Source organism: Somniosus microcephalus, chromosome 18, assembly GCF_052327205.1.
Source record: "Somniosus microcephalus isolate GS21.2 chromosome 18, FLI_Smic_1.0, whole genome shotgun sequence".
NCBI classification, from domain to species: Eukaryota; Metazoa; Chordata; class Chondrichthyes; order Squaliformes; family Somniosidae; genus Somniosus; species Somniosus microcephalus.
The window spans coordinates 32,764,577-32,790,771 of record NC_141004.1 but is presented as its reverse complement, the minus strand read 5'-3'; the positions used below and the strand labels follow the sequence as shown (position 1 = coordinate 32,790,771).

The window sequence follows — 26,195 nt, the reverse complement described above, 5'->3', positions numbered from 1 at the left end:
GGACCTGTCGTCGGTCTCTTGCTGCTCATCGTGGCTGGGGAACCAAGCCCGGCTCTCCACAGCCTCCCCTGCGAAGTTCAATCTCTGCCTGACTGCTGGGCGGTTGCTCGTGGTCGACGCCCGTGTTCCTGGCCTCGACTGTTTTTTTTTTATGTTGCAGGTAGATTCGAATCGACACTCGTCGCCACTGTTGGATCCGTGGTTCAGTGGATATGCTGTTATTAAATAATCACATGGATGCCGTACATTAACAATAAACAGGTCTTTACTGGAGGAGGGTAGTCTCAAGACTGGGGGTACAGAGGCATGCGCAAAGCTTATATACAGGTGTGGTCACTGCCAGTGCTACAGTATACAGGAGCTGTAAAAGTAGTTCTGACTTAAAGGCACATACACTACACCGCCAGCCACCGGGGGAGGCTTGCAAAACCCCCTTGGCCACGTTCCCCTTGTGCCATGAGCAAGGGGATTAATCCTGCTTATTTTTTTTTACCATGAAATACCTTCAGGGTTTTTCAGGGGGTCCATGCAGCTTCCCTGGCTTTGACCCCACTAGTGAGGCCCATATCTGCCCTTGTAGAGACCAGTCTTCCTCACCTCAATCGGAGTGCCAGTCTTCACCGATGTGAATCCTCACTGTGCCTAAGGAGCGGGAACTCCCAACGCAGGGAATCTCTGCACCGGGCTCTGTCCCATTCCCATCATTTGTCTTGTAAAGAGTGGATGGAGGTTCTGCCACTTACAATGGAACTGGGAAGTTCCCAGAAACACCAGAGTCCTGGCGCAACTGGGTCTCCCCCATTTTCCTGGGGGTTCTGCCGGTCTCCCTCTGGAGTCATGGTGGGAGATCAGAACCCCTGAGGAATTTCAGGGCCAAATTACTTCAACTCCTTCTTGTTATTCCACAGGTGAGTTAAAAAATACCTCGACTCCAACTCACTCACCTAACAAAAGCACTATACCATTTTATTCCCCCTGGTAGTTACATGTCATTTTATGGCAGTCCTATTGCTAGGAATGTTTATGTAGGATGCATGTACCTGGTAGCAATAGAAAAACAGAATCTTTTTTTTAAATGAGAAACTATTAAATGTTGGTGTTCAGAGGGATCAGGGTGTACACAAAACACAGAAAGTTAACATGCAGTTAGGAAGGCAAATGGTATGTTGGCCTTTATTGCAAGGGGGTTGGAGTACAAGAGCTGCAATTGTAGAGGGCTTTGGTGAGGTCACACCTAAAAGAGTTGCATTTGTATAATGCCTTTCATGACCACCGGACATCCCAAAGCACTTTAGTCAATGAAGTACTTTTTGAAGTGTAGTCACTGTTGTATTGTAGGAAACGCCTGGAGTACTGTGTAGTTTTGGTCTCCGTACCTAAGGAAGGATATACTTGCCTTAGAGTGGGTGCAACCAAGATTCACTAGATTGATTCCTGGGATGAGAAAGTTGTCCTATGAGGAAAGATTCAGTAGAATGGGACTATACTCTCAAGTTTAGAAGATTGAGAGGTGATCTCATTGAAACATACAAGATTCTGAGAGGGCTTGACAGGGTAAATGCTGAGAGGCTGTTTCCCCTGGCTGGAGAGTCTCGAACTCGGGGGCATAGTCTCAGGATAAGGGGTCGGCCATTTAGGACTGAGACAAGGAGAAATTTCTTCAGAGGGTCCAAAGATGTGCGGGTTAGGTTGATTGGCTATGATAAATTGACCCTTAGTGTTCGGGGGATTAAATACGTGGGGTTACAGGGATAGGGTGGGATATGTGATGGTGTAGGGGTTACGGGGATCGGGTGGGATATGTGTCGGTGCAGGCTCGATGGGCCGAAATGGCCTCTATCTGCACTGTGGGGTTTCTGTGATTCTGTGGTTGTGAATCTTTGGAATTCTCTACCCCAGAGGGCTGTGGATGCTTAGTCGTTGAGTATGTTCAAGGCTGAGATCGATAGATTTTTGGACTCAAAGGATATGGGGATTGGGGGGGAAAGTGGATTTGAAGTCAAAGATCAGCCATGATCTTATTGAATGGCGGCGCAGGCTTGAGGGGCTGTGTGGCCTACTCCTGCTCCTATTTCTTATTGCAATTGTCTGAGGCTGGTCATTACTCTAGGGGTTGGAAGTGCACAATTCCCTGCATGTGAGTGCATAGATAAAGCCATAAAAAGGCCAACAATATATTGGGTTGTATAAATAGGGGTATATAAATAGGGGTAAATTAACACAAACTGGCTAGGCCAGGGAGAACAGGGCAGTGGGATTCAGTTTGTACTGCTAGCAAAGAGCCAGCACAGACATGATAGGCTGAATGTCCTTCTTCTGTGCTGTAAACATCTATGGTTGTATGGATAATAGAAACTGTAAAGCCTCAAAGGGAACATTACATTGACTGAACATTGTGCAGATGGTAGAGTAGCAGAATTGTCCTGAAGTGTATGCCTTGCTCTTTCGTACTAAAATGTCAGATTCTCCTTCAAATTCAACATCTTTATAGCTGCCAGCGCCAAAAAAATCATTTATTCTGTGCAGTTTCCGACTCAGCAGGTTGGCAAAAATATAATTATTGCTTCACTCCCATCTCTTCCTCCTGTGACTGGCTTGCACCTTCCCCACCCATGGAAGGGAATGGTCTGGAGGCAGAGATAATCATTTGCACCATGCTATTTCAAAGTAATGACTGTACACCCAGCTATTAAGTTTCCAAATTGCAAATTGGTACAAGAATTAGATCAGCAATTATTAAGTATGCAGCTGAGTTCAACTGCATAAATAAACATGACTTGTTGGAACTCGATTTTATGCAGCAAGAGCGCTGGATAAACATTTTCATGCGGGAGCAATGGGCAGTCATTGTTTTGTTGAAAAAGTGGTGGTAAATCATTTTTTGAAGGATCAGTAGGAATTCAGTTTTTATCAAGATGTATGTAGGTTCAAGTAACAAAGACAGAACAAATTTCAAACTGAGTTCACTCCAGAAATCTCACTGGACATAACAACCTTGCCGAAGACATTTAGAACATAGATCTTCCTGTCATACCAAACTGTGCGAGGAAAGATGTGTTAAGAAGTATATCATCCTACAGGACTTAGAGATGAGTAATGAGGTTGATGAGGAATGAGTGATGTTCAGTATTGGTAAATTGATAAAAATTATGTAAAAATGAAGCTACAAATAGAAAAAGGGACTATTCATGAATGCAGTGACTAGATGAGCAGAAGCAACCTTTGGGTTTCTTGGTCGACTCATTGAAAATATTTGCATATGGAGGTAAACAGGATGTACAATTATTACAAAATCAAACTGATACAGATTCTGTAGTTATTACTGACACTACATTTAAGATCATTCCAGCCAGTCTTAGTCATTGAATTCAAAAAGAAACAGGTGTACTATATGCTTTCAAAGAGTAACGTGAATGTTTTTTGGGCTTAAACACAAAGTTCTAGGCGTTCTGGTTCCCTCCAGTATGCTAATCAGATTACAATGAGGGAAGCACAGCATCCACTGTAGTTCCCGCCACTTACCCTATTTTAATGTTAAATGCCAGGGCCATGGGTTCTGCCTTGACATCCAACATTTAAAAGTTGATAAAGGGAGTCTCAAGAGGTTTACTCACTGGAGGCCTAAGCACTGGCGTTCAGAGCACTGCTGTACAGACCCCAGGAACAGCAGCCAGAATTTGGGGGAAATTTTTTCTAACATTTTCAGGCAGCTTGGAGGCTGCGTTCTTCCTCCAAAGCCTGTTGTAGCAGGTTCCCAGCCTCAGTTTAGCACAACTCACCAGCGAAGGATGGAGTGCCTGCCTTCAGCATGCAATTGACCCCAAGACCAGAAAGTCATCTGGGCTCAGGGGGACATTTCTGTGCTGGGCAGAAGTCCCAACCAGCAGGGAAGCGTTCACAATCGCAAAGTCTAGGCCGAAGACCCACACAGCTCAATTTGTTCTAGCTCGGGGGAAGAAAAAAAAGTTCCCCTTTTTCAATTATACTACTGTGGTAGGAAACAGTGGATTTTGTTAGCTTGTAAACATCAAGTATGTTTAGTTGTGGGTTGTTGCTCGTTAAAGTATCAGCATATGCATTTATTGAAAAAGAACTGTAGGAACTAAATGTCTCCTATAATCTAGCAAAAACGTTCAGTGAGTAGGTGAGATTTCACTCCGATACTGTGCGTGTTGTTGTCTAACCTTGGTGTTTGTTCAAATGAACTCCCACAATGGTCAGTTGGTAAAGGCACTGTGTACCCGAGCCATGCATCTCGTGTCCAATTTCCAGTCTATGCTGAGTTTGCTGCTGTCGCCCAGGATAGCAGTAAAGGTTGCTGATGCTCGAGAGGGGAAAAGTCACCAAAGCTCCCTGCTTCCGCCAACTGTCCAGTAGAGCACAGGTGTTGCATCCAGAAGAGTAGGGAAGCCTGGTGCGAAGGCCAAGCTGGGAAAGTTAGGACAGCGCTTGCCAACAGAAAGGCTTGCGCACTCAGATGAGGTAGGAAAAGGCTGGGAAGAATAAGACTGGCAGATTAAGTGCCAAAAGGAAACCCTTGCAATCCAGTTAGCAAATAGTTGCAACTGCAGACATCAGTGGTTTTGCTTTTTTTCTCTTCCTCCCCCATTTAATTTTTTGTCATTATCAAAATCTGCTATTTGTTTTCATTTTTAGTATCAGTATGAGAAAGTCAAGTATAGTAGACAGCAGTTGCAAAGTTAAGCTCCCTGTACTCTGCCACCAGAATATATCTCGAGCCTCAGAACAACCTCTACTGCACCAACGTAAAGTGAATTTTATTTTCTACACCAGTCACCATTACGTCCCTACGTTTAAACAGTATGAGAACAATTTATTCAAATTAGGAAACTAAAGATGTGACTTAAGCAGAACCTTCCTTTCCTCACTCAGTTGCCAAGTGCAATGAAAACAAAATATGCACAATCTCTTGAGAAAGACACATATATTGGAACAGGATAGGCATAGCAGATTATTTCAATATCAGTTTAAGAAACTAAATGGTCTTCCATTCTCATTCTCCATTATGTTCTTCCAGCAAAAAGGTTGAAGGGCCCCCAGTCAATGCTTGTGGTAAGATGATGTATTTGGTTTTATGTCAGGCTTTAAGTCCACTACGGTAAGACTGAGATCATGCTGCTCTCAGGATTCTGTATCTCCTCCCAGTGTCATTTTATGGCTGTATTTTGTTTATATAACATTAAAAATGATTCCTTTGTAATAAATATTACACAAATTGTATTATGAAACTTCTGCTTAATTTGACATTTTCACGTATTATTTACGAGTTGTAGGCGGACATGTACCACCAGGCACAATGAAGAAATAGCTTGGGGCGGTTACCAAAGGCAAGCAAATGAATTTAAACGTCATGGTGAAGGCGCGTGCTGCGGCACTGCTTTACGAATGATACCACCATTGCAAATTCACAAAATTTGTAGACAGGAAGGTTATTTAAAAACAAACACCACTACCCAGGACTTATTCTGAATCATTACATGAATACCATAATTACAGGATTATAGCCTTAATTCACTCCATTTACAGTAGTTTTCAGGATGATTACATCATCTGTAGGTCGGTCTTCACGATTGGTCTCCACTATTTCAATGCGTTTAGCTACTGACAACCCTTGGCACACACGGCCAAAGATTGTGTGTTTGCCATCCAACAGTGGTGTGGGTCCCAAAGTTACAAAGAACTGGCTGCCATTCGTATCTGGCCCTGCATTTGCCATGGCAAGGATCCCCGCACCTATGAAAAGAAAGGGCAGATATAATCAAATTGGTTATGATCAAAGATATGTTGTGTAGATGGTTGATTTTTAGTTTATGGTTATGCATGATAAATCTTATTAAATAGAAACATTTGTTTTCATTACTTGTGAATTTGTATTAAGTGTGCAGATGACAGCTATTCCATTTAAAAGAAAAAGCGGTTTAGCACTGTTCACTCAAAAGTAAAACGACACCAAGTCTGATCAATGCACACCAAAATACTGGCTATCTTAATTGTCAGAATCTGGTCCTACATGATACTACTGGCACTAGATATAGTAATTATGGCATTACCTAGACATATAATTATTATTTTTATAATTAGGCATAACAGCACCTCATCTTTCGATTCGGCACTCTACAGCCCTCTGGACTCAACATAGAGTTCAACAATTTCAGATCATAACCTCGGCCCCTATCACATATATATATTTTCTTGTTTTTTTTATCCACAATTTTTGTTTGCCTGTTTTTTTTCTTTCTTCTTCTTTCCTCCCACATGGCAGCTGTCCTTCATTCTACCAGCGCAATTCACACCCCATCTAGAGCCATCCCTTGTTTCTTAACCTGTCCCATTACCACTGTCTCTTGCCTTGAATATCTCTTAATCTCTCCTGCTTTCTGTCCTATCACTGACCTTCCCTTTTGTTCCTTCACCCCCTGCCCCTTTTCCCAGCCCCTAAACCTGCTTTCCATTTCCTGCTTTTTCCAGTTCTGACGAACGGTCATCGACCTGAAACATTAACTCCGTTTCTCGCTCCACAGATGCTGCCCTGGCCTGCTGAGTTTTTCCAGCGTTTTCTGTTGTTATTTCGGATTTCCAGCATCCGCAGTATTTTGCTATCATATAATTATTGCTGTTCTAACCAGTAACGGAATAGTTAGTATTTTAAAAATATACAAGCAGAATGGCTCAATGTTATGGAGCTGCAGATTTCTGAATCATCAATAACCCTAGCAAATGACACCAACATGATTTATGTTCCTTAGCAGACACCGAGGCCAGGATTTTGCTCACCCTGGCGGGTCCGGTGTGGGTGGTGTCGGGTCGCAGCCCCACTGCTGGCTCCTTCCCGCTGCCCAAAATGAAATTATGTTGATAGGGCTTGTTAAGCCCACCCAGCGCGTTTCCCGAGCCAATTAGAGGAAGCGGGTCTGGTGATGTCATTAGCCAGTTTCCTTAATGGAACCATGGCCAACTTTCTTTTGACATTTGTGCTGTCGGTGTTCTACAGTATTGAAGTGCTGCAAACACTGACAATCACTGAACAGAGGTGCAGGGCTGCACTCAGGTTCTCCCATGACTCCCTCCATATATGCTTATAGAGGGAGTCGCAACACGCAAGGAGGTCCTCTTCCCTTCCGATGGGTGGAAGAGACCTCCCCAGGAGACCAACACAGCCTGGTTGCACACTGCAGGAGGTCACAATCAGGGGTGTCATCAGGAGGGCTTGGGTGCAGTGGCGCAAACCTTTCAATGATCTCTTTAGATCACGAAACATTAGTACAAAGCCACACTCCCCTTCATCCTCCTGTGCCGCTCATCACATCCCCATCACTCTGCCTTCCCTACCCTACTCCTGCACATCCTTACTCACACCAACTTACCTTGCACCTCCACCCATCCCTCTCTATCTGCATTATCACATCCCCATCTCACTAGCCATCCCTCACACTCACCCTCATCCTAGTGCAATCATACCAACTAACAACTCACAAGGGTAGCCACTTGGGTGTTTTATCCAATGTTCATGTGAAGTTTCTGATAATGTGTTGGCAAACATTGAAACCTTTATTTTCAACACTGTGTGTTCTTGGACAGATTTGTGTGCACCTTTGGAAGTGGCACAGTGAGTTGCAGTGAATGGTGAGACGTAATGGTACCCCCCCCCCCACACCCCACCCCACCATGGTGATGAGTGTGAAAAGAATGGCTTGGACATTGTAGGGATGCTTTATGGTGCTGGTGTGGGGTGGTGCCAACCTGACGCATCATGTGGTAGCAAGGGTGTACAGCGTCAAGTGAAGTAAATCTGGCCATGCTGAGGCCATTCCCTGGCCTCCTGGGCAGCAATGTGCTTGGGTGCTGATGCCATCTATCGTGTGCAACATCAGGTGATTGCGGAAAAGGTTGGTGTTGTTGGCGCTGCTGGTGTTGGGGCTGATCGTGGTCAGATTCTGAGGATCAAGGTATGTTGGCCTTCGTAGCAAGAGGGTTTGAGTACAGGAACAAGGATGTCTTGCTGCAGTTGTACAGGGCCTTGGTGAGACCACATCTTGAGATTGTGTGCAGTTTTGGTCGTCTTATCTGAGGAAGGATGTTCTTGCCATGGAGGGAGTTCAGCGAAGATTCACCAGGCTGATACCTGGATTGGCAGGAATGACGTATGAGGAGAGATTGGGTCGATTGGGATTATACTCGCTGGAGTTTAGAAGAATGAGAGGGAATCTCATTGAAACGTATAAAATTCTGACAGGACTGGACAGACTAGATGCAGGAAGGATGTTCCCGATGGTCAGGGAGTCCAGAACCAGGGGTCACAGTCTAAGGATAAGGGGTAAGCCATTTAGGACAGAAATGAGGAGGAATTTCTTCACCCAGAGAGTGGTGAACCTGTGGAATTCTCTACCACAGAAGGCAGTAGAGGCCAATTCATTAAATATATTCAAGAAGGAGTTGGATATATTTCTTAAGGCTAAAGGGATCAAGGGATATAGGGAGAAAGCAGGGACAGGGTACTGAATTTGGATGATCAGCCATGATCACATTGAATGGTGGAGCAGGCTCGAGGGGCCGAATGGCCTACTCCTGCTCCTATCTTCCATGTTAATGGTACTCATGCTGATAGAATTAGATGGCAGTTGAGGTTGAGATGACAGAAGCAATCTGTCAATGGTGAGAGAGGTTGTTCCAATGAGGTGACACTGGATGGAGAGTTTGCTCCAAACACTTGCAGCCTGTATAAAGCTCAATCTGTGATCCAAATGGAGTAACAGCTTCTGCGCTTGGAAAGTGAACAGCTGAGAGGTGGAAGCTTTTATAGCACATTTCAAGTTGTCAACTAATCAGCTGATTCAATGGCCATTCAACTCCCACCTCAGGTTCATAGACATGGCCCCCGAGCAGCATGGACCCCGCGGGCAAGCAGTTAAAGTTAAAAGGTTAGGTTAAGTTAAAAGCATTATTAAGGATCTGTCAACAACCTAATAATTGGTTTAATTGGGTCGCCTGCCTCTGCGGGTCCAATTGGAGATCACACATGCACCATTGGGAATGGCGTGTTGCTGTCAATAAAATAAAATTTTCCACCCGACCCACCACCGATCCTGCCCGCTAACCCCCCAGAAAATTCTGGCGTTAGTTACTGAGATTCATTATGGACAAATCCCAGCTGAGTTCTAAATGTTTACCTTCTCTGCTGTCAAATGCAGCAAACATTGCTGCATTTTGTATCAAAGATGAGATTTTTTTCTATTATTAACTATTAAAATTATCAGAATAACACAAAAGAGTTTTCAAGAGCAAGGAAGGGCCATTGGGCCAACAAGCTTGTCCCGCCTTTCTTTGTAACTTATTTCACAACTCTAATAAATAAACAATTGTATTTAGATAGCAGTGTGGAAAACAAAAGTGGAATAGAATTTTCACATGGCTCTTCCAATTTTTTTTATTCGTTTATGGGATGTGGGCGTCGCTGGCAAGGCCAGATATCCCATTGTGACTTTGGTGGAAACTTCGGAGAAATGGCATAAATGGCCATTCCCATTGGGCCAGAAATTCCAGGCCAGAAGCGTGAGTGCGGTCGGCTTACTCACGCTTCTGGCCGTTGGAAATGCCGGCGTTCAGCATGAACAGCGCATGCGGGGAACACCGGCATTTCCAGACCTCGAGCGCGTGCGACTGCACAGGCAGCGCTTGCGCAGTGAACTTCGTGGATTTCATTCATGAAATCCGTGAGGTTAAGTCCTTAGAAGTTACACTGAAAAAAAGCAAGTGTAAAGTGGTTCATTGGCTGCGGAGGAAGATATATTTTATCGTGGAGCTTTTGAAATGCAATATTTTTGTTTGGGAAAGGGAGGGAAGTTATTTTAAGAAATTTTAAGTAAGTTTTAAAGTTAAATTTTTTTTTTTTAAAAAGGGTTTTCAGAACGGTAGGTAGAAGGAGCAATTGTGGCTGTGTGAATGGAATGTGAGAATGAGTTATGTATGTATGTCCACATATATTCCTTTACGTATATGTATGTATGTTTTATATTCCTTTACTATGAATGTATGTTTTTAATTATGATTTTCTAATAAGTTACTTTCTCCGAAAGTCATAATTAAATAATACATTCATACACATAAGTAAAGGAATATATACATAACACGCAAAGGAATATATACAGACATACATACTTTCAGAAGCTCCACGATAAGAAATATCTTCCTCCGCAGCCTCTGTAGCAACTGTACCCATGCTTTTTTCATGTGTAAGTTGTAATGACTGGACCTCACTGAAAGCGGCGAATTATACTGTGCACGCGCTGCCTGTGCAGTCGCACGCGTTCTGCCTCTGAACCCCTTCGTTCAGAGGACAGGAAATGCCGGTTTCCCCCACATGCACTGTGCATGCTGAAAACCGGCATTTCATCCGGCCAGATGCATAAGTACCCCGACCGTACTAGCGCATTTGGAAGGGAATTATTGGGCCAACATTTTACATGTCAATAAAATAAAAAATTTAACACTTGCACGACTTGCCCCCTCGCATCTGCGACTGAGGGTCCAAGGAGGTGCATTGCGCAAGAGGTCATCATCGGACGTATCCTCACACTGTTCCCTTTGGGGAACTGTATGAAGTGGTGGAAGGATTTATGGCCGTGATTAACGCTCATTCCGTGACCGTAACCATATTTGAACCAGCCATTAGGGTGGTTAGTCCTATGGCGGGAGGGTTTTACGGGCTCCCACAACCCATCTGAGGGGGGGGGGGGGGCCACCAACACCCACGGACGCAAGTATCCCGCTGGATGTCCACCCAGAATTTAAAGTTGGAGCTCCGACTCCACTTGCCGGGACTGTCTGGAGTGGGGTTCAAAACCCTACTCCTTCTGGCCCAACGGCGGGGATGCTTACTGCTACGCAAAAGGCCCACTCCGCACAAAAGGTGACACCCATACGTTTCCTGCGCCTTTTCCCTCCCCGTGACTGGAGCCCTATGCTGCCATTTCACGTAGCTAATCGGATTGGGCGTTTGTCATAGCGGTAGGATCCCCGCCGCTGGGCCAGATCAGGGTAGGGTTTCGAACCCCGCTCCAGACAGTCCCGGCAAGTGGAGTCGGAGCTCCGGCTCTAAATTCTGGGTTGACATCCAGTGGGATATTTGCGTCCGTGGGTGTGGGTGGCCCCCCCTCCTTGTATAGCTTGTGGGAGCCCGTAAAACCCTCCCGCCATAGGACTAACCGCCCTAATGGCTGGTTCAAAGATGGTCACGGAATGAGCGTTAATCACGGCCATAAATCCTTCCACCACTTCATACAGTTCCCCAAAGGGAACAGTGTGAAGACACGTATGACGACGACATTGCTAAATAAATAAATGGAATTTAAAAAATTCTTTTAGGGCTTTTAAAAGTCTTTAAATTGCTTTAATTCTCTTTAAAACTACTTCAGATTACTCAAAATAATGTAAACATTTTAAAAAGTTTATAAAAGTTACCAAAATCTTCAAAAAACTTCCAAAAACCTATTTAAACTGCTGCTTTGCATGTAAAAAAGCAAAGCAGCTTGACAGAAACATTGGGGGCGTGTCCAGTGAAACTGAGACCTCAAGGGGCGTGTCTCACTTACACTGCACGCTCCTGGGTCCGCGCTGGCTGCACTCCTGGGCGGCGTGACGTCATATGCTGCCCGGGAATGTGCTTTCAATTTCTCCAAGTTCAGGCGTCCCAGAAGCTGATCGGCAGGAGCGCGGGGTAAGTGCAAATACGGGGCTTGCACGCGCTGCAAGCCCCATTCTGGAATTTCTGGCCCATTGTTTTTCCAGAGTTTCCGCCAATCTGCCGAAGTTACAATGGGAAATGCTACACCCGTAAATTTTGCGGTAAAAATAACTGAGGCTATCACTGTTATTAAAGAGTAAATCGGGCAGCAACATCCAATGACCATACATGCGGTTAAATGTGGAATTCAGGAAGTTGCTGTTCAAGTTGAGCTGCTCCTCTAGAAGCTGTGCTATACCAGTATCTCGACGAGAGACTCGGCATTGAAATACAGAACGGCGTGAAGCTGCGGTACTTATGTGATAGATACCCATTAAACTCGCCAGAAAAAGTTAGGGCTTATCTGTTCCAATGCAAGTAAAATTTTGCTGCAATAATTCTTAATTACTGCCAAAAAAACACACTGGCACTGAAAATTAACTCTTACAAGTGTGGAGTCTCATTCCTTCAGAGTTTAATTATTGTTGGAGATTTTTTTTTTAATAATTTTTTTTTTTTACTTTTTCTTTCTCTCTCTCTTTTAATCCCATCTTTCTTTTGCTCTCTTTATGCTGCTTTCCGTAAATGACTTGCATTGAATTAAATATTCTAACTTACACTTCCTGGTTCAGAATCTGCACGCCTCATTAAGAATTCTTCAATCTGACTGGTTAAGGAGATACACAGTTGCTTGCCCTGTTCACAGGTCCCAGATCCCCTGTAGAAGGTGCCGTGCTGAAACGGCTTTCTAATCACCACAAGTTCCAGTGAAAAAGCCCGTAGAAAGTCTGTGGGCAAGTGTAAGTGTAATGAACGGCTGGCGCTGTTTGTTCGCCGCTGACCGCAATATCTGGGTTATTATTTTGGTAGCTATGACGTTAAAACTCATTGTGTAAAGATCTGCTGTTGTCTCCTTGGTAAAAGGCTCCAGAGGAAATCTAATGCAGTTTTCAAATATATACAGGTTTTGAGATTGGTTTGGTTTGTATTTGACTGACAGCTTCCTTTTGGATTTGAGAGGTCAGATATGGAAAAGTCAGAATGTGCTAGTAACCTTTTCCAAGCTATAAGAGAGATCAATCCAACCTTATTGTCCAAAATTCATACAGGCACAATAGCATGATACTGAGTGCTTCTAAAATGTAAAAGCTAAAAATGGTAGCCATACTGCATATGAACATTTCTCAACATGAAATATTGTGTAATTCCAAATAATAGGCACTAAATTCACATTGTTCAATTATGCATTAATTAAAAGTAGGTTAATTACTGTTGGGTAGTCGCTATTTACACTCTATTTAGCTTTACAACAGAATCTAAAGTTGCACTGCTATCATACATTAGAATCACTCTTAATAATATCATGATGTTAACTAAACGGATAAAATTGACCCATTACGTCATGGTAAACAGAGCATTGTTGAAGTTAAATGGATACAAATTAACAAGCAACAGAATTTATCGTAAGTAAGGTTCACAGAACATTCTTCCATCTAAATGCTCATTTTGTCCTTTTTCTGCTTTTACTCGCAATACAGCAAGTTCTAAAAAAATTTAGTGGGAGGTGAAAACTGCAATATAAAGAAACAGGTTCGCAAACACCATTGTGTCATTTAGGGTAACACTAACAGAGAGAAATCTTAAAACATCTTGAAACTCCTATTATTCTTTCCTCCAAACCATGGATCTAACATAACACAAACTGTGAGATATATAATGTCAACTTTACACTGGGTATTTATACAAGTCAGTCAGAAAATCTAGCATTAATTTCTCTTACTGCAAGATTTGCTAAACAAAGGCATAATCTTTCTTCAAAGCTCAAAGCGTGCAGGGGCTTTACCTACCTGTGAATTTTAAATCTTTGTGCAATTCATCTTCAAACTGCTTTCCATAAATTGATGACCCTCCTCTACCTGTATATACAAGCAGGAACAGTTTGTAGTTATTTGAAACATTTTACGACAGTCAGATGCATTTCAGTTTCTTAAAAAGTTGGCACATCAAAACAAAAATCACAATCTCTTAACTGCAGCACAAATATAAATATCACAATTTAAAACGGGTTACAAATGTTAGATAATTGGGGAGTGCATAAATACTTGAAGGGGAAAAATTTGCACAGCTATAGGGAAAGAGCTGGGGAGTGGGACTAATTGGATAGCTTTCAAAGAGCCGGCACAGGCACAATGGGCCGAATGGCCTCCTTCTGTGCTGTGTCATTCTGATAGGAGGAGCACCTAATAATGTCCTTCTGTAATGAGCTGACAAAATCAAAATGGAACATGGTTGTTTTAAGAGCGATTCTATAGGATACTTAAACGGCCGGCAGCTCCTCGGCGGGAAGGAATTCCGACTGGGAGGAGGGGAGCCGAGCATGGCGACCAGAGGCTGACCCGTGAAGAGAGAGGTAGGCCCCGGGCCGTGGAGCCGGTGACGGTGAAGAAGAGGCCGCATTGGAGCATTCACATCCCGACGATGTGTTCGGCGAGTCGGGCAGAGGAGCGCAGCGCAACGAGCAGCAGCAGCAGACTCACGACACGCTGCAGCACGTCGGCCGGCAGCTCCATTTCGGGTAACTCGCAGTCCGGATGGGAGGAGGGGAGCCGGGCATGGTGGCCAGTGCGGGAGAAGCAGGCCACCACACGTGGAGCCAGCAACAGTGAGGAGGAGGCCGCGGTGAAGAGGAGGACGGAGCGGCTGAGGGACATCGTGCTCCCACTGCCGCGGGAAGCCATTGTATTGACTCTGAACGTGGCGCTGTATGTATAGCTGACGCGTCCCCACGGGGAACAAGCATTCCATTGTACTTGTTACATATGGCAAATAAATCTAATCTGAATCTGAACTGTATTTCTCAGATTAATGTATAAATGGAATTTGAATAACTACCGATTTCCACACTTACACCCCCCCCCCACAGCATGCAAGTGCAACTTTGATTGATCCCCAGCCATCCTGAAATGAAAAGTTTACATACTGTGCTTAAAAATGATATCAATGCATTTATTTTTTTCTCTCCCCTTTCCGTAACCAATTGTATTGTTAATTCCAATTTCACCGTCATTCTTCCACAGACTTTTAAAAAAACGGGATTTTTATTTGATTTGCTCCAGCAAACCTTAAAGGATTGGTTCCATCTTCCTCAGATCAACAGCGAGACCATCAGAATTGTTACTGGCCTTCGCATAGCTTATTAAACAGCATCAGGCTCCAAACAGATGGGAACACGCAGTAACCACTTGCTCAACTCATTCACACTGAAAAGGATGAGCCTGACAGGATAGCAAGAGTGCCACTCGTACCCAGGTTAATTACCAGTTATTTATGGTAGAAACACAACGTTGGCAATTCTACCGTCAGCAACACCAATTAAGACTGACCGCTCAGCAAACCAGAACAAGCAATTTTTTAGTCCTTGAACGGGAGGCTGGGTAACACAATAGGTTAGCGCACAGCCTGGAACAAAAATAACATTTATCCCAATAACGCGTTTATGTATACTGGTTACTAGTAAATTTTCTGTCCAATAACAAATGCAAAGTGAGATCCAGTTTTCTGTTATTTAATGTTTTTTGAGACAATTTGTCCAAAAGTATAACAGAAAGTGTTTAACTGGGCTGTCCGTGTTATCAGGAAAAAGTCTGAAAAGGTTTTATTCCTAGATCTTTTTAAAATTGTATACATGTACTGCCCAGTATTGCCTATTATCTTTGCTTCAGCAATTATTTAAGTGCAATAAACTTGATTAGTGTAGCCTTTACAGAGTGGGCCCAGCTTATAAATACTTTCATCTTTCAGGTCAGCGAGAACACGGCTCAAATTACAGTCTGCAATGCTTGTGCTAAACAGGGAATGGGGTAAGAGGAGCACCTCGGCTCACTCTTGGGAAACGTGGTAATAATGACAAAGAGAAAATTTGCACACAAAAAAAACGATCTGCAACACTGCCCATTCAGCTGTTGGACCTGGGTTGAATCCAGCATCTATCGTTGCAATTTAAAAAATCCCATCTGAAATGGCACTGGGCAGTTTCCACCCAGCTCCTATTGGGCAGGGTGCATAGCACAAAGCACCAATTGGGAATCTCCCTCAGATAAGCCACAAAGAATTGCTGGTGTGAGAAACAGAAGCATCAAACTTGAACTGGGAAATCATGCCTCATTCCCCACACAAATGCCTCTTGTTTTGCTGAGCACAAAAAGTCTCCAAAACTAAATCCTTGCACACCCTTCTAGATTTCTCCGTTCTTACCTGTTCCCGTTGGATCTCCTCCTTGAATCACAAAACCACTGATGACTCTGTGGAACTTTGTACCATTGTAATAACCCCTCCGAGCCAGCTCAGCAAAGTTTCTGCAGGTTTTTGGTGCATGCTTCCAATATAACTCCAGTAATATGTTTCCCATACTGTTTTAAAATTTTTAAAAAAGAGTTGTTTTAACAAGCAGCTAGAAGAACAGCTTATTAATCTAATTCCAACTGAATTCAACCAGAGACTTTTGTCTCATATGATCATAAACAACCAAAGAAACTGATTTATGCAAGATCAATCCACTTTGTGAAAAAGAAATCCACTACATAAAAACTTTATATTTAACAGAAATTCCTTTACAATACAATACAATACAATACAAATCGCTTTATTGGCATGATAAGGTACATCTTATGTTGCCAAAGCATCAAAATACATTTATGGTTGAACACATAAACGCGGTTCCATTCATACAGTGTATAAACAGGTATATCCCTGAGTTTATAAATATATTTTCGCCTTGTTTATATATACTCTTGTCTTAGTTTACTGGTTGTCCCTCTGTTCATGGCAAGCTGTAACATAGTGTGCCGCCAGTGTTACACAGCTTCTCTCCTCCCCCAGTAGGAATGGGAGTTTTTGGTTGTCAGTCAGATTTCTGAATTCAGGGCATATTTGTGAGAATTTTTGATAGAAATTCTCTCTGATGCCCTGATATTTTCCACAGGCTGTGAGGAAGTGCATCTCTGTCTCAACTACTCCCTGACTGCAGTGAGAGCATATCCTGTCTTCTCTTGGCAGCCTGGTCTGCCTGTGTCTGCCTTTTTCGATCGCTAGGCTATGTTCGCTAAGTCTGTACCTTGTCAAGGTTCTTCTCAGTTTGTTATCCTTTACCATGGTCAGGTAATCAGCTATGTTGTATTGTCTGTTTAGGGCCAAGTAGCAATTGAGTTTGCTTTGGGTTTTTGTTGTTTCTGCCCAATATGACAGATATTTTTCCTTTTGCTTAGCGACGATTGTGTTGGGTCTAATTCTTTGTGTTACCCTGTCACTGTCCTGGGGCTGGTTATTGTTAGTATTGTTATTAGTTACTTTATTGAGTCCCAGGACTAGTTGACTGAGGGTATTCTTCTTTATGGTCAGCTCTTGGCATTTCAGGGCGTCGTAGTGATAGCATTGGGGGTTGCTCATTTGTAGGTGATTCCAAAATTTGGTGGCTCTTTTTTGGATAGTGATTATTAATGGGTATTGGCCTAGTTCCGCCCTGCATGCGTTGTTTACTGTTTTCCTTTGAGTCCGGAGGATACTTTTACAGAATTCCGCATGTAGGATCTCAATTGGGTGTTTGTCCCATTTTGCAAAATCTTGTTGTGTTAGTGGTCCCCAGACCTCACTGCCATAGAGTGCAATTGGTTCAATTACTGATTTGAAAATTTTGAGCCAAATGCTAATTGGGATTTCTATTTGGATTGATTTTTTGATGGCATAGAAAACCCTTCTTGCTTTCTCTTTCAGTTCATTCACAGCCAGTTTGAAGTTTCCCGTAGAACTGATTTTTAAGCCCAAGTATGTGTAGTGAGTGGTTTGTTCAATTTTGGTTGTTCCTACTGTGAAATTTATTGTGGGTCCATGTTGTTTGGATCTTTGCTGGAACACAAGGACTTTGGTTTTTTGGGGATTTATTGTCAGGGCCCAAGTCTGGCAGTACGACTCCAGCAGGTCCAGGTTCTGCTGTAGACCCTCCTTAGTTGGTGACAGCAGAACCAGGTCGTCGGCATAGAGGAGGAATTTAACCTTGGATTCATATAGGGTGAGGCCGGGTGCTGTAGATTGTTCAAGTAGTTTTGCCAATCCATTAATGTAAATATTAAAGAGTGTCGGTGAGATTGGCGAGCCCTGCGTCACCCCCCACCCCTGTGGGAAGTATTTTGTTTGTTTGTCTCCAATTTTAACTGCACATTTATTGTTTGTATACATTGATTTAATTACATCATATGTTTTACCTCCTACCCCGCTTTCGATAAGTTTCAGGAATAAGCCGTCATGCCAGATGGAGTCGAAAGCCTTCTGGAAATCTACAAAGCATGCGTAGATTTTGCTTTTGTTATGGTGAACGTGTTTGTCAATTAGGGTCTGTAGGGTGAAGATATGATCGGATGTTCTATAGTTTGGCAGGAATCCAATTTGGCTTTTACTCAAGACATTGTGCTCTTCAAGGAAGTTTATAAGTCTTTTGTTTATGATGCTACAGAATACCTTCCCCAGGTTACTGTTTACACAGATGCCTCGATAGTTGTTTGGGTCGATTTTGTCCCCACTTTTGTATATGGGTGTTATGAGTCCTTTGTTCCAGATGTCAGGGAAATAACCGACACTCAGAACCAAGTTGAAGAGTTTTAGGATAGCCAGTTTCAGTTTGTCGTCTGCGTGTTTAATCATCTCGTTTAGTATGCCGTCTGTCCCGCAAGCTTTTCCTGGTCGCAGGTCCTTGAGTTTTTCAAGAAGTTCTTTTTCTGTTATTATGGCGTCTAGCGGGTTTTGGTTATCTTTTATGGCCATTTCAAGCTTTTCAAGTTTTTTGCGTATTTGGTGTTGCTCTGGTCCTAGTGTGTTTTTCTGGTATAATTTTTCAAAGTGGTTTACCCATGTGTCCCCATTTTGAATGGACAAATCGTCGTGTTGTTTTTTGTGTAGTGTTTTCAAGTTGTCCCAGAAACAATTCGACTCAATGGATTCCTCCATGGAGCTGAGTGTATTCTTAATAAATTGCTCTTTTTTGGTCCTGAGTGTGTTTCTGTATTGTGTTAGCGTCTGACAATAAGTAAGGCGTAATTCCTCGTTTTCTGGATGTCTGTGTTTTTGGTTTGATAGTTTTCTAAGTTTTTTCCTCATGTTATGGCAATCATGGTCAAACCATTTTTCATAGTTTTTTGTTTTGGGTTTGTTCTTGCGAGCTTTCAAGTTTGCATTTGTTGCCAAATTATCAAAAATATTGTTTAGTTTACTAACTGCCCGGTTTACGCCTTCTTTATTGTGAGTGTATATGTTATCCAGAAAGGTGTCTAAGAGAGCTTGAGTTGATGCATTGCTAATTGTTTTCTGGTATTTTTCCGTGTCGTTTTTGGCCCATCTGTACGATTTTTTGGTGTTGTACAGTTTACTGGGTTGTGTTTCTATGTTGTTTGTTTCTGTCTTTTTGAGAAACATAGTAATTTGACTGTGATCTGACAGTGTTGTTTGTGGTTTGACTGTGAATGCTCTGAAAGAGGATGGGTCCAAGTCTGTAATCATATAGTCTACTGTGCTGCAGCCAAGAGGTGAGCAGTAGGTCGATCTTCCTAGGAGGTCTCCTATGAACCTACCATTGACAATGTACAGACCCAGGTTTCGACAGAGCTGTAGTAGCTGTTTACCGTTGGTATTTGACTGCTTGTCGCAGTTATGCCTGTATGGAAGGGAAGGGATGTCAAAGTGGTTATTCCCGAATACGTAATTGTTTCCCTGATTATTGGTGAAGTCTGGTTCTTCGCCCGTTCTTGAATTGAGGTCCCCACAGATCAACACGTTCCCCTGGGCCTGGTATTGGATAATTTCCCCTCCATGTTGGAGAAGGTGTCCTCTTTGTAGTACGGGGAATCGATTGGAGGGATATAAAGTGCGCAAATGTAAACATCTTGGGTGTTTGAGATAATCTCCCTCTCAAGTTTGAGCCACATATGGTTTTCGCCCTTTTTTATAAATTTGATGTAATTCTTAAGTTCTGTTTTAAACCAGATCAGTATGCCTCCGGAGTCTCTGCCTTGGGTTACACTTGGTAATTTATTGGAGGGGACCACTAGCTCAGTGTACCCTTGGGGACAGCCGGTGTGTCCTTTTCCTTTATACCAAGTTTCCTGTAAAATGATAATATCTAGATCTTTAGTTTCCTCTATGAACTCTGGGGTCCTACTCTTCACTTCTCGCAGTGAAGAGCGTAGACCTTGGATATTCCAGGTCGAAATATATAAGGATTTCATGTTAAGTTTTATCTTTTTCTATGATAGGTTAAAGAGTGGTACGTGTTTGTCGTGTCTAAGTGTGGGGAAAAAAATGATCACCCCAGTTGTCTACAAAAGTTAATACAATTTGGTTACAGTTCTTTCTATTAATTAGTCCTTGATCCATAAGGCGGAAGTAGATGCTGCTGCACATCTGCTTATTGTCTCTTAATGGATTGTTTCTGTCTGAGGTATTGCGTACGTCCTGTGCATCTCTCCCTCTGTCTGGCTGGTAGCGGTCCTATTCCCCTGTGGGACAGGAGTGGTGCAGGTCTGATAATGTTGTTTTGCATGGGGATCCTCTCCGGTCTCGGTTGGTGTGGTGGTGGTCTTTGTAGTGTTCCTATGTACCCCGCTGATCTCTGGTGGTCGGGGGGGGGTCCTCTTGGAGTCTGGGTATGGACCCGGTTAAAAGCGACGTCCTTCAGGGCTTTAGCAAAGATCGATATTTTTTGCCTTTGGATGTGGACGTGGTCGTAAAGACATTCTTCATCGAGGGTGGGGTGTTGGGCCAGGTGTACGTTGTGGTTTGATTCGCATTCTGTTGCTATGCTGGCATTTATCTCATGAATTGTGTTGTTGTTGAAGTCTGTTCTCGGCAATATTGTGGAAACAGTGATTCTAGTGTTTGGAAATGTACTGCTTGCCTTCCTAATCATTGCTCTGAGCGATGTTGCTACCTCTTTCTGTTTGGCCTTTAGGTCATTTGTGCCCGTGTGTATTATTATGTGTTGGGGGGAGCCTAATCTGGCTTTGGTCAGCCATCCCATGGCTCTGTCTGTTGTTGGGCACCAAATCTTTTCTACTTTACTTCTAGGGAAGAGCTTTTTCTCCCATAGAAATTTCCCATTTGAGTCTATGAGTATTACGACGTCAGCCTTGTTTGTGTTTACTGTCTGGTGGCTTTCGCCTGGACTCATAGTGTGTGTGCTGGGCTGGGGTGTCTGGTGTGTGCGTACCTCTTGTGAGCGGCTCGCTTGTGGTTCCATGGTGGTGGGGGAAGATTGCGAGTCAGCATGCTGGTCGGTCTGTGTGGCACCCCTTGTATTGTGTGTCTGTAGCTTTTGTTCCGTGTGGGAGTGCAGCCGTTCCGTCCGGCTCTGTCTTGTCTTATCTCTAGTCTCTGGTTGCTGGTCTAATGGTGTTTTCTCTCCTCTATGGCTCTCTTCTTTTTCCTGCAGCTCTTTCACCTGATTCTTAAGTAGATTCACCTGGTTATCAAGTCTATTCAGCTCTCTCTTGTGTCTCTCCCTCTCCTGCTTTTGTTTGTCATTCAATTTGAGGACCTCCTCTCTAAGTTTAACCATCTCTATCTCTAATTGATAAAATTTATCTTTTGGTTGTATCTGGCTGTGTGATCCCGGGGTATGTGTCTGGTCGGCCCTGGAAGGCTCACTCACTTCCTGGCTAAGCTGGTCGGCCCTGGAAGGCTCACTCACTTCCTGGCTATGCTGCTCTTCTCTTGGTGGGCTGGGAATGGTAGGGGAACTATGTGTGGCTTCCTCCGTGGTAGTTATGCTGGGGTTTGTCAGTTGTATCGTGTGGCTGTGGTTCCCCGGGGTTAGTGTCTGGTTTGAACTGTGTGGCTCGTTCATCCCTTGACCATGCAGATTTTCTCCTGGTAAGTTGTCAATGTTGGGGGGAGTGCGGGCCACTCTGGGGCTGTTCATTCCCCTCGTAGTTGATCTTTTCAGTGTCCTGAAGGCCGTTGCAAATTTGTCGAGGTTGCCTTGCACTAATATTGTTCCGGTATTGTACGCGTTGACAGTCGTGATTGAACTGTCTCCTGGTGTGTTAATTTTCATTATGGACCCATTTGCGGTATTTTTTAGCTTAACACTGGTATAGTGTGATTTTATTGCTCTGATCCAAGCCGCTGGCTGATCTGAGTAGAATATGAGGTTACTTTTTGTCCCATTGTTGTAACAGTCAGTAAAGAGAGTTTCTGGTTTTTCTCTCATCTGAGCATGCTTGATCGTTTTTATAGCTTTTTTTGTGGTGTTGGGGGGAATCTGGAAGCGGGGCTGTTGTGGATCTTCTGATTCGCTCATTTTTGGTAAAGTATTGTTGATCTTAGAATAAGCTTTTCTGGGGCCCCGGGTTTGGTGTTACCCTCTCCCTGTTCGCGAACTTTCCCGGTCCCCCTCTCCGACCCCGTGGTCCCTGGGCCTCGGCTCCTGGGTTCACCCTTCTCAGGTCTGAGTCTGTGAGCCACTGTTTCCCGGTGCCTTCGGGCTGTTCCCCTCCCCCTCAGAGGTCTCTGGGCCTCTGTTTCGGCCTGGCTCCTCGGGCCTTTCCCTGGGCCTCCCTCCCTGGGCCCTGTACTCACGGTCTTGGTTGCGAGCCTTCTGGTTGCTCTCCTTCTCCTCAGAGGTCTCTGTGCCTGCTGGCCTGGCTCCTCGGGCCTTTCCCGTGCTGGATTGTTGGGCTGTGGCCCGAGTCCCCTCGGCTGTGCTGATTGCTGGATTTCCGGGCTGCGTTCCGAATCTCCTCGGCTGTGCCGATTTCTGCGATGCGGCCCGAGTCCTCTCCGCTGTGCCGATTGCCGGGCTGCGTTCCGGATCTCCTCGGCTGTGCCGATTTCTGGGATGCGGCCCGAGTCCTCTCCGCTGTGCCCGTTGCCGGGCTGCGTTCCGATTTCTGGGATGCGGCCCGAGTCCCCTTTACAATGCAGTTAAGTATCTCTCTCCTTGAATCAAAATGTACGAGGTGCAACACGAGACAAACACTTGGAAATTAGAGTCAATGCCCATCATTAGGAGAGTCCTGCATTGTGTTGGCCACTTTTCATGTTATCACCAGCATTGCATTCATATCGATGTAACTTTGTATTGAGTCAAGAACAGGAAGTTCCCTGCTAATGGCTCTGACCTGGAAGAGTTTGTATGGCTGAAAATTGTAAATAATAAATGAAAATGGATGCATAAAAAACACTCCTTTGGCTCTGAAGTATTTTCCTATTTTGTTGCTAACTAAATAACCACAAGTAGCAAGTGGAAAACGTTGTGCTTTATCTCCCTCCCCAAATGTTTCAGTTGTTGGTCTCAACATTAAGAAATGGAGCAGTGACCTTCACTACTGGTCAAATAATCAAAGTTTCTGGCCCAAAGAGGGATTTTTTTTAAGTTCCCCGCAAACAAGTGAGATTGGCGAGCTCTGTCACAGAAATCACAGAAACCACACAGTGCAGATAGAGGCCATTTCGGCCCATCGAGCCTGCACCGACACATATCCCACCCGATCCCCGCAACCCCTACACCAACACATATCCCACCCTATCCCCGTAACCCCACGTATTTAATCCCCCTAACACTAAGGGTCAATTTATCATAGCCAATCAACCTAACCCACACATCTTTGGACTGTGGGAGGAAACCGGAGCACCCGGAGTAAACCCACGCAAACACGGGGAGAATGTGCAAACTCCACACAGACAGTCGCCCAAGGCTGGATTCGAACCCGGGTCCCTGGCGCTGTGAGGCAACAGTGCTAACCACTATGCCACCGTGCTGTCCTGCAACATTAAAATTCTGCAGTCACCCAAAGCTGTGCATTATCTATAAATCACATTTCACAAGACAAAAAGTGATCTGAGGGAGGGCTGCAGCAAGAGGAAGAAGCTATGCTTACAACATTAAAATTCTGCAGTCACCCAAAACGCTGCAAACAAAAATCACATTTCACAAGACAAAGTGATCTGAGGGAGGCTGAAGCAAGAGGAAGATTAAAAACAATTCTGCAGTCACCCAAAATGGTGCATCGTCTATAAATCACGTTTCATAAGATACAATGTGGTCTAAGGGGGTTGGAAGAAGCGGGAGAGGCCATGTGGCCCGTCCCTTGCTCAGCACAGCAGCTCCCGGTCCACCACATGCCCCCCGCCCGGGCTTACGTCGTTTCCAGTGTCACATTCTGGGGTTGCCAGGCGTCCGGCGGAATCCCCGACATTCTCGCTGTGCTTTCTCTCGCTCGCTGGCTCGGGGCTCCCGCTGCACCAGTGAGAGAGGGAGGGAAAGAGTGAGTGAGCCCACTCCGACTCCCAGCTCCACCCGGCGGCCGCCTCTCACCGACCGGCCTCGGTGTTACCGCAAATACTCCCCGGCCGGGCGCATCACCCCCGCCGCAGAGGCCTACTCACCACCTGCAGACTCACGGGGGTGGGCATTGAATTTCGCATCATACTCTTATTTTTGAATGATTGCTCAATTTTTTGAAGTAATCCCCATCCCATTTGTACTTATCCTTTATGTCATGATTTCCCGGCGGTTTGCCAATGTCCAGGCAAATTGTGTGTTTTTTTGTTGTTGTTGCCCTAATCAAATATGGCGGCGCCCATTTTCTCAAATCGGCACATCCCCCCACAGTGCGCATGCGGCTGAGTGAGGTCACTGCAAAGCGGACGGTGATTGGAAGACGTCAGCGGCAGCGCGAGGTTTGAAAAAGGCGAGCCGTTACACGGCCGCGCGCGGAGGGGCCAGGAGACAGAGCGGCGCGCGGGCATTGTCCCTAGCAACCCGCCTGGAGACAGTGCCGGCAGCTCACCCGGAGACAATCCCGGCAACTCACCAGGAGACAGTGCCAGCAGCTCACCAGGAGACAGTGCCAGCAGCTCACCTGGAGACAATCCCAGCAGCTCACCTGGAGACAGTGCCAGCAGCTCACCCGGAGACAATCCCAGCAACTCACCAGGAGACAGTGCCAGCAGCTCACCTGGAGACAATCCCAGCAACTCACCCGGAGACAGTGCCAGCAACCCGCCTGGAGAGACAGTGCCAGCAGCTCACCTGGAGACAATCCCAGCAGCTCACCTGGAGAGACAGTGCCAGCAGCTCACCTGGAGAGACAGTGCCAGCAGCTCGCCTGGAGAGACAGTGCCAGCAACTCACCTGGAAACAGTGCCAGCAGCTCACCTGGAGACAGTGCCAGCAGCTCGCCTGGAGACAATCCCAGCAGCTCACCTGGAGACAGTGCCAGCAACTCGCCTAGAGACAATCCCAGCAGCTCACCTGGAGACAGTGTCAGCAGCTCACCTGGAGACAGTGCCAGCAGCTCACCTGGAGACAATCCCAGCAGCTCGCCTGGAGAGACAGTGCCAGCAACTCACCTGGAGACAATCCCAGCAGCTCGCCTGGAGACAGTGCCGGCAGCTCACCTGGAGACAATCCCAGCAGCTCACCTGGAGACAGTGCCAGCAGCTTGTCTGGAGGCAGTGCCAGCAGCTCACCTGGAGAGACAGTGAGGCTGCGACTGCCAGGTAAGTCCCAGTTCCCCTCTGGGGGAAGAGGAAGTGATGTTGGCAGTTAACCTCTTCATTTTCTTCAGTAGGTGTAGGAGTATCTGATCCTTTGCTCAGCTGTGGCTCAGTTGGTTGTGGATTCAAGTCCCACTCCAGAGAGTTGAGCACATAAATCTAGGCTGACACTCCCAGCGTAGTACTGAGGGAGTGCTGCACTGTCGGAGGTCCTGTCTTTTGGATGAGATGTTAAACTGAGCGTCTGCTTTCTCAGGTGGATGTAAAAGATCCCATGGCACTATTTTGAAGAAGAGCGGGGGAATCTTAGCCAATATTTATCCTCAATCAACATCACTGAAACAGATTATCTGGTCATTATCACATTTCTGTTTGTGGGAGCTTGCTGTGTGCAAAATTGGCTGCCACATTTCCTACATTACAACAGTGACTACACATAAAAAGTACTTCATTGGCTGTAAAGTCTTTTTTTTCTTTCACCCACCTGGGGTATCTGATGCTTTACTCACCCATGTGGGATATCTGCTGATATGTTCGCCCATTTGAGGAGGTTGGGGAATCATGCTTTATTCACCACTCGGGTGACGGTTGTCATTTTTTATATATATATATATTTTGATTTTTGGGGTGTGGGCATGGTTGGCATTTCTGCCCATCCCTAGCTGGTGTGTGTTTATTACATGCTGAAAGTGCAGAAATTAACATGTTCTCAGGTTATGTCATAATTCCTCATTATGTAAGGTGTAATGTTTCACAGTAAGTAAGTAGAACAAAAATCATAAATAAATTTAATTGTACAACTAATTTTTATGCAGAAAAAAATACTTGTTTTATGTTATAGGGGGTCCGTGGAATTTTATAACACGGGAGGGGGGGGGCAGAAGCAAAAAGGTTGAGAACTCCTGAAGTGTTA

At 44.8% G+C, this 26,195-nt stretch overlaps 1 protein-coding gene across 3 annotated transcripts; it reads right to left on the bottom strand.

The window, feature by feature from the left end:
• Positions 1-247: 247 nt before the first annotated feature.
• On the bottom strand, positions 248-24,330 carry ppil1 (peptidylprolyl isomerase (cyclophilin)-like 1). Of its 3 annotated transcripts, none has more exons than XM_086011334.1 (4): positions 24,170-24,330; positions 15,995-16,149; positions 13,588-13,656; positions 248-5,754 (listed from the first exon to the last, which is right to left on the bottom strand). In XM_086011334.1, the coding sequence occupies exons 2-4, from the start codon at positions 16,146-16,148 to the stop codon at positions 5,528-5,530; spliced, it is 450 nt and encodes a 149-aa protein (XP_085867460.1). In that variant the 5' UTR covers position 16,149; positions 24,170-24,330; the 3' UTR covers positions 248-5,527. The 3 variants fall into 3 exon arrangements, with proteins under 3 accessions (XP_085867460.1, XP_085867458.1, XP_085867459.1); XM_086011332.1 differs by lacking the exon at positions 24,170-24,330 and adding an exon at positions 23,924-24,156; XM_086011333.1 differs by lacking the exon at positions 24,170-24,330 and adding an exon at positions 23,778-23,892.
• Between the last annotated feature and the right edge of the window lie 1,865 nt (positions 24,331-26,195).

Excerpts from the sequence above, each read along its gene's own strand:
- ppil1 (XM_086011332.1), bottom strand. The coding sequence starts at position 23,979 with ATGTCGGGGATTCCGCCGGACGCCTGGCAACCCCAGAATGTGACACTG. Across the intron at positions 13,657-15,994 it reads AGGAGATCCAACGGGAACAG|GTAGAGGAGGGTCATCAATT; the intron begins GTAAGAACGGAG and ends TTGTATATACAG. Across the intron at positions 5,755-13,587 it reads CAAAGATTTAAAATTCACAG|GTGCGGGGATCCTTGCCATG; the intron begins GTAGGTAAAGCC and ends TTCTTTTCATAG.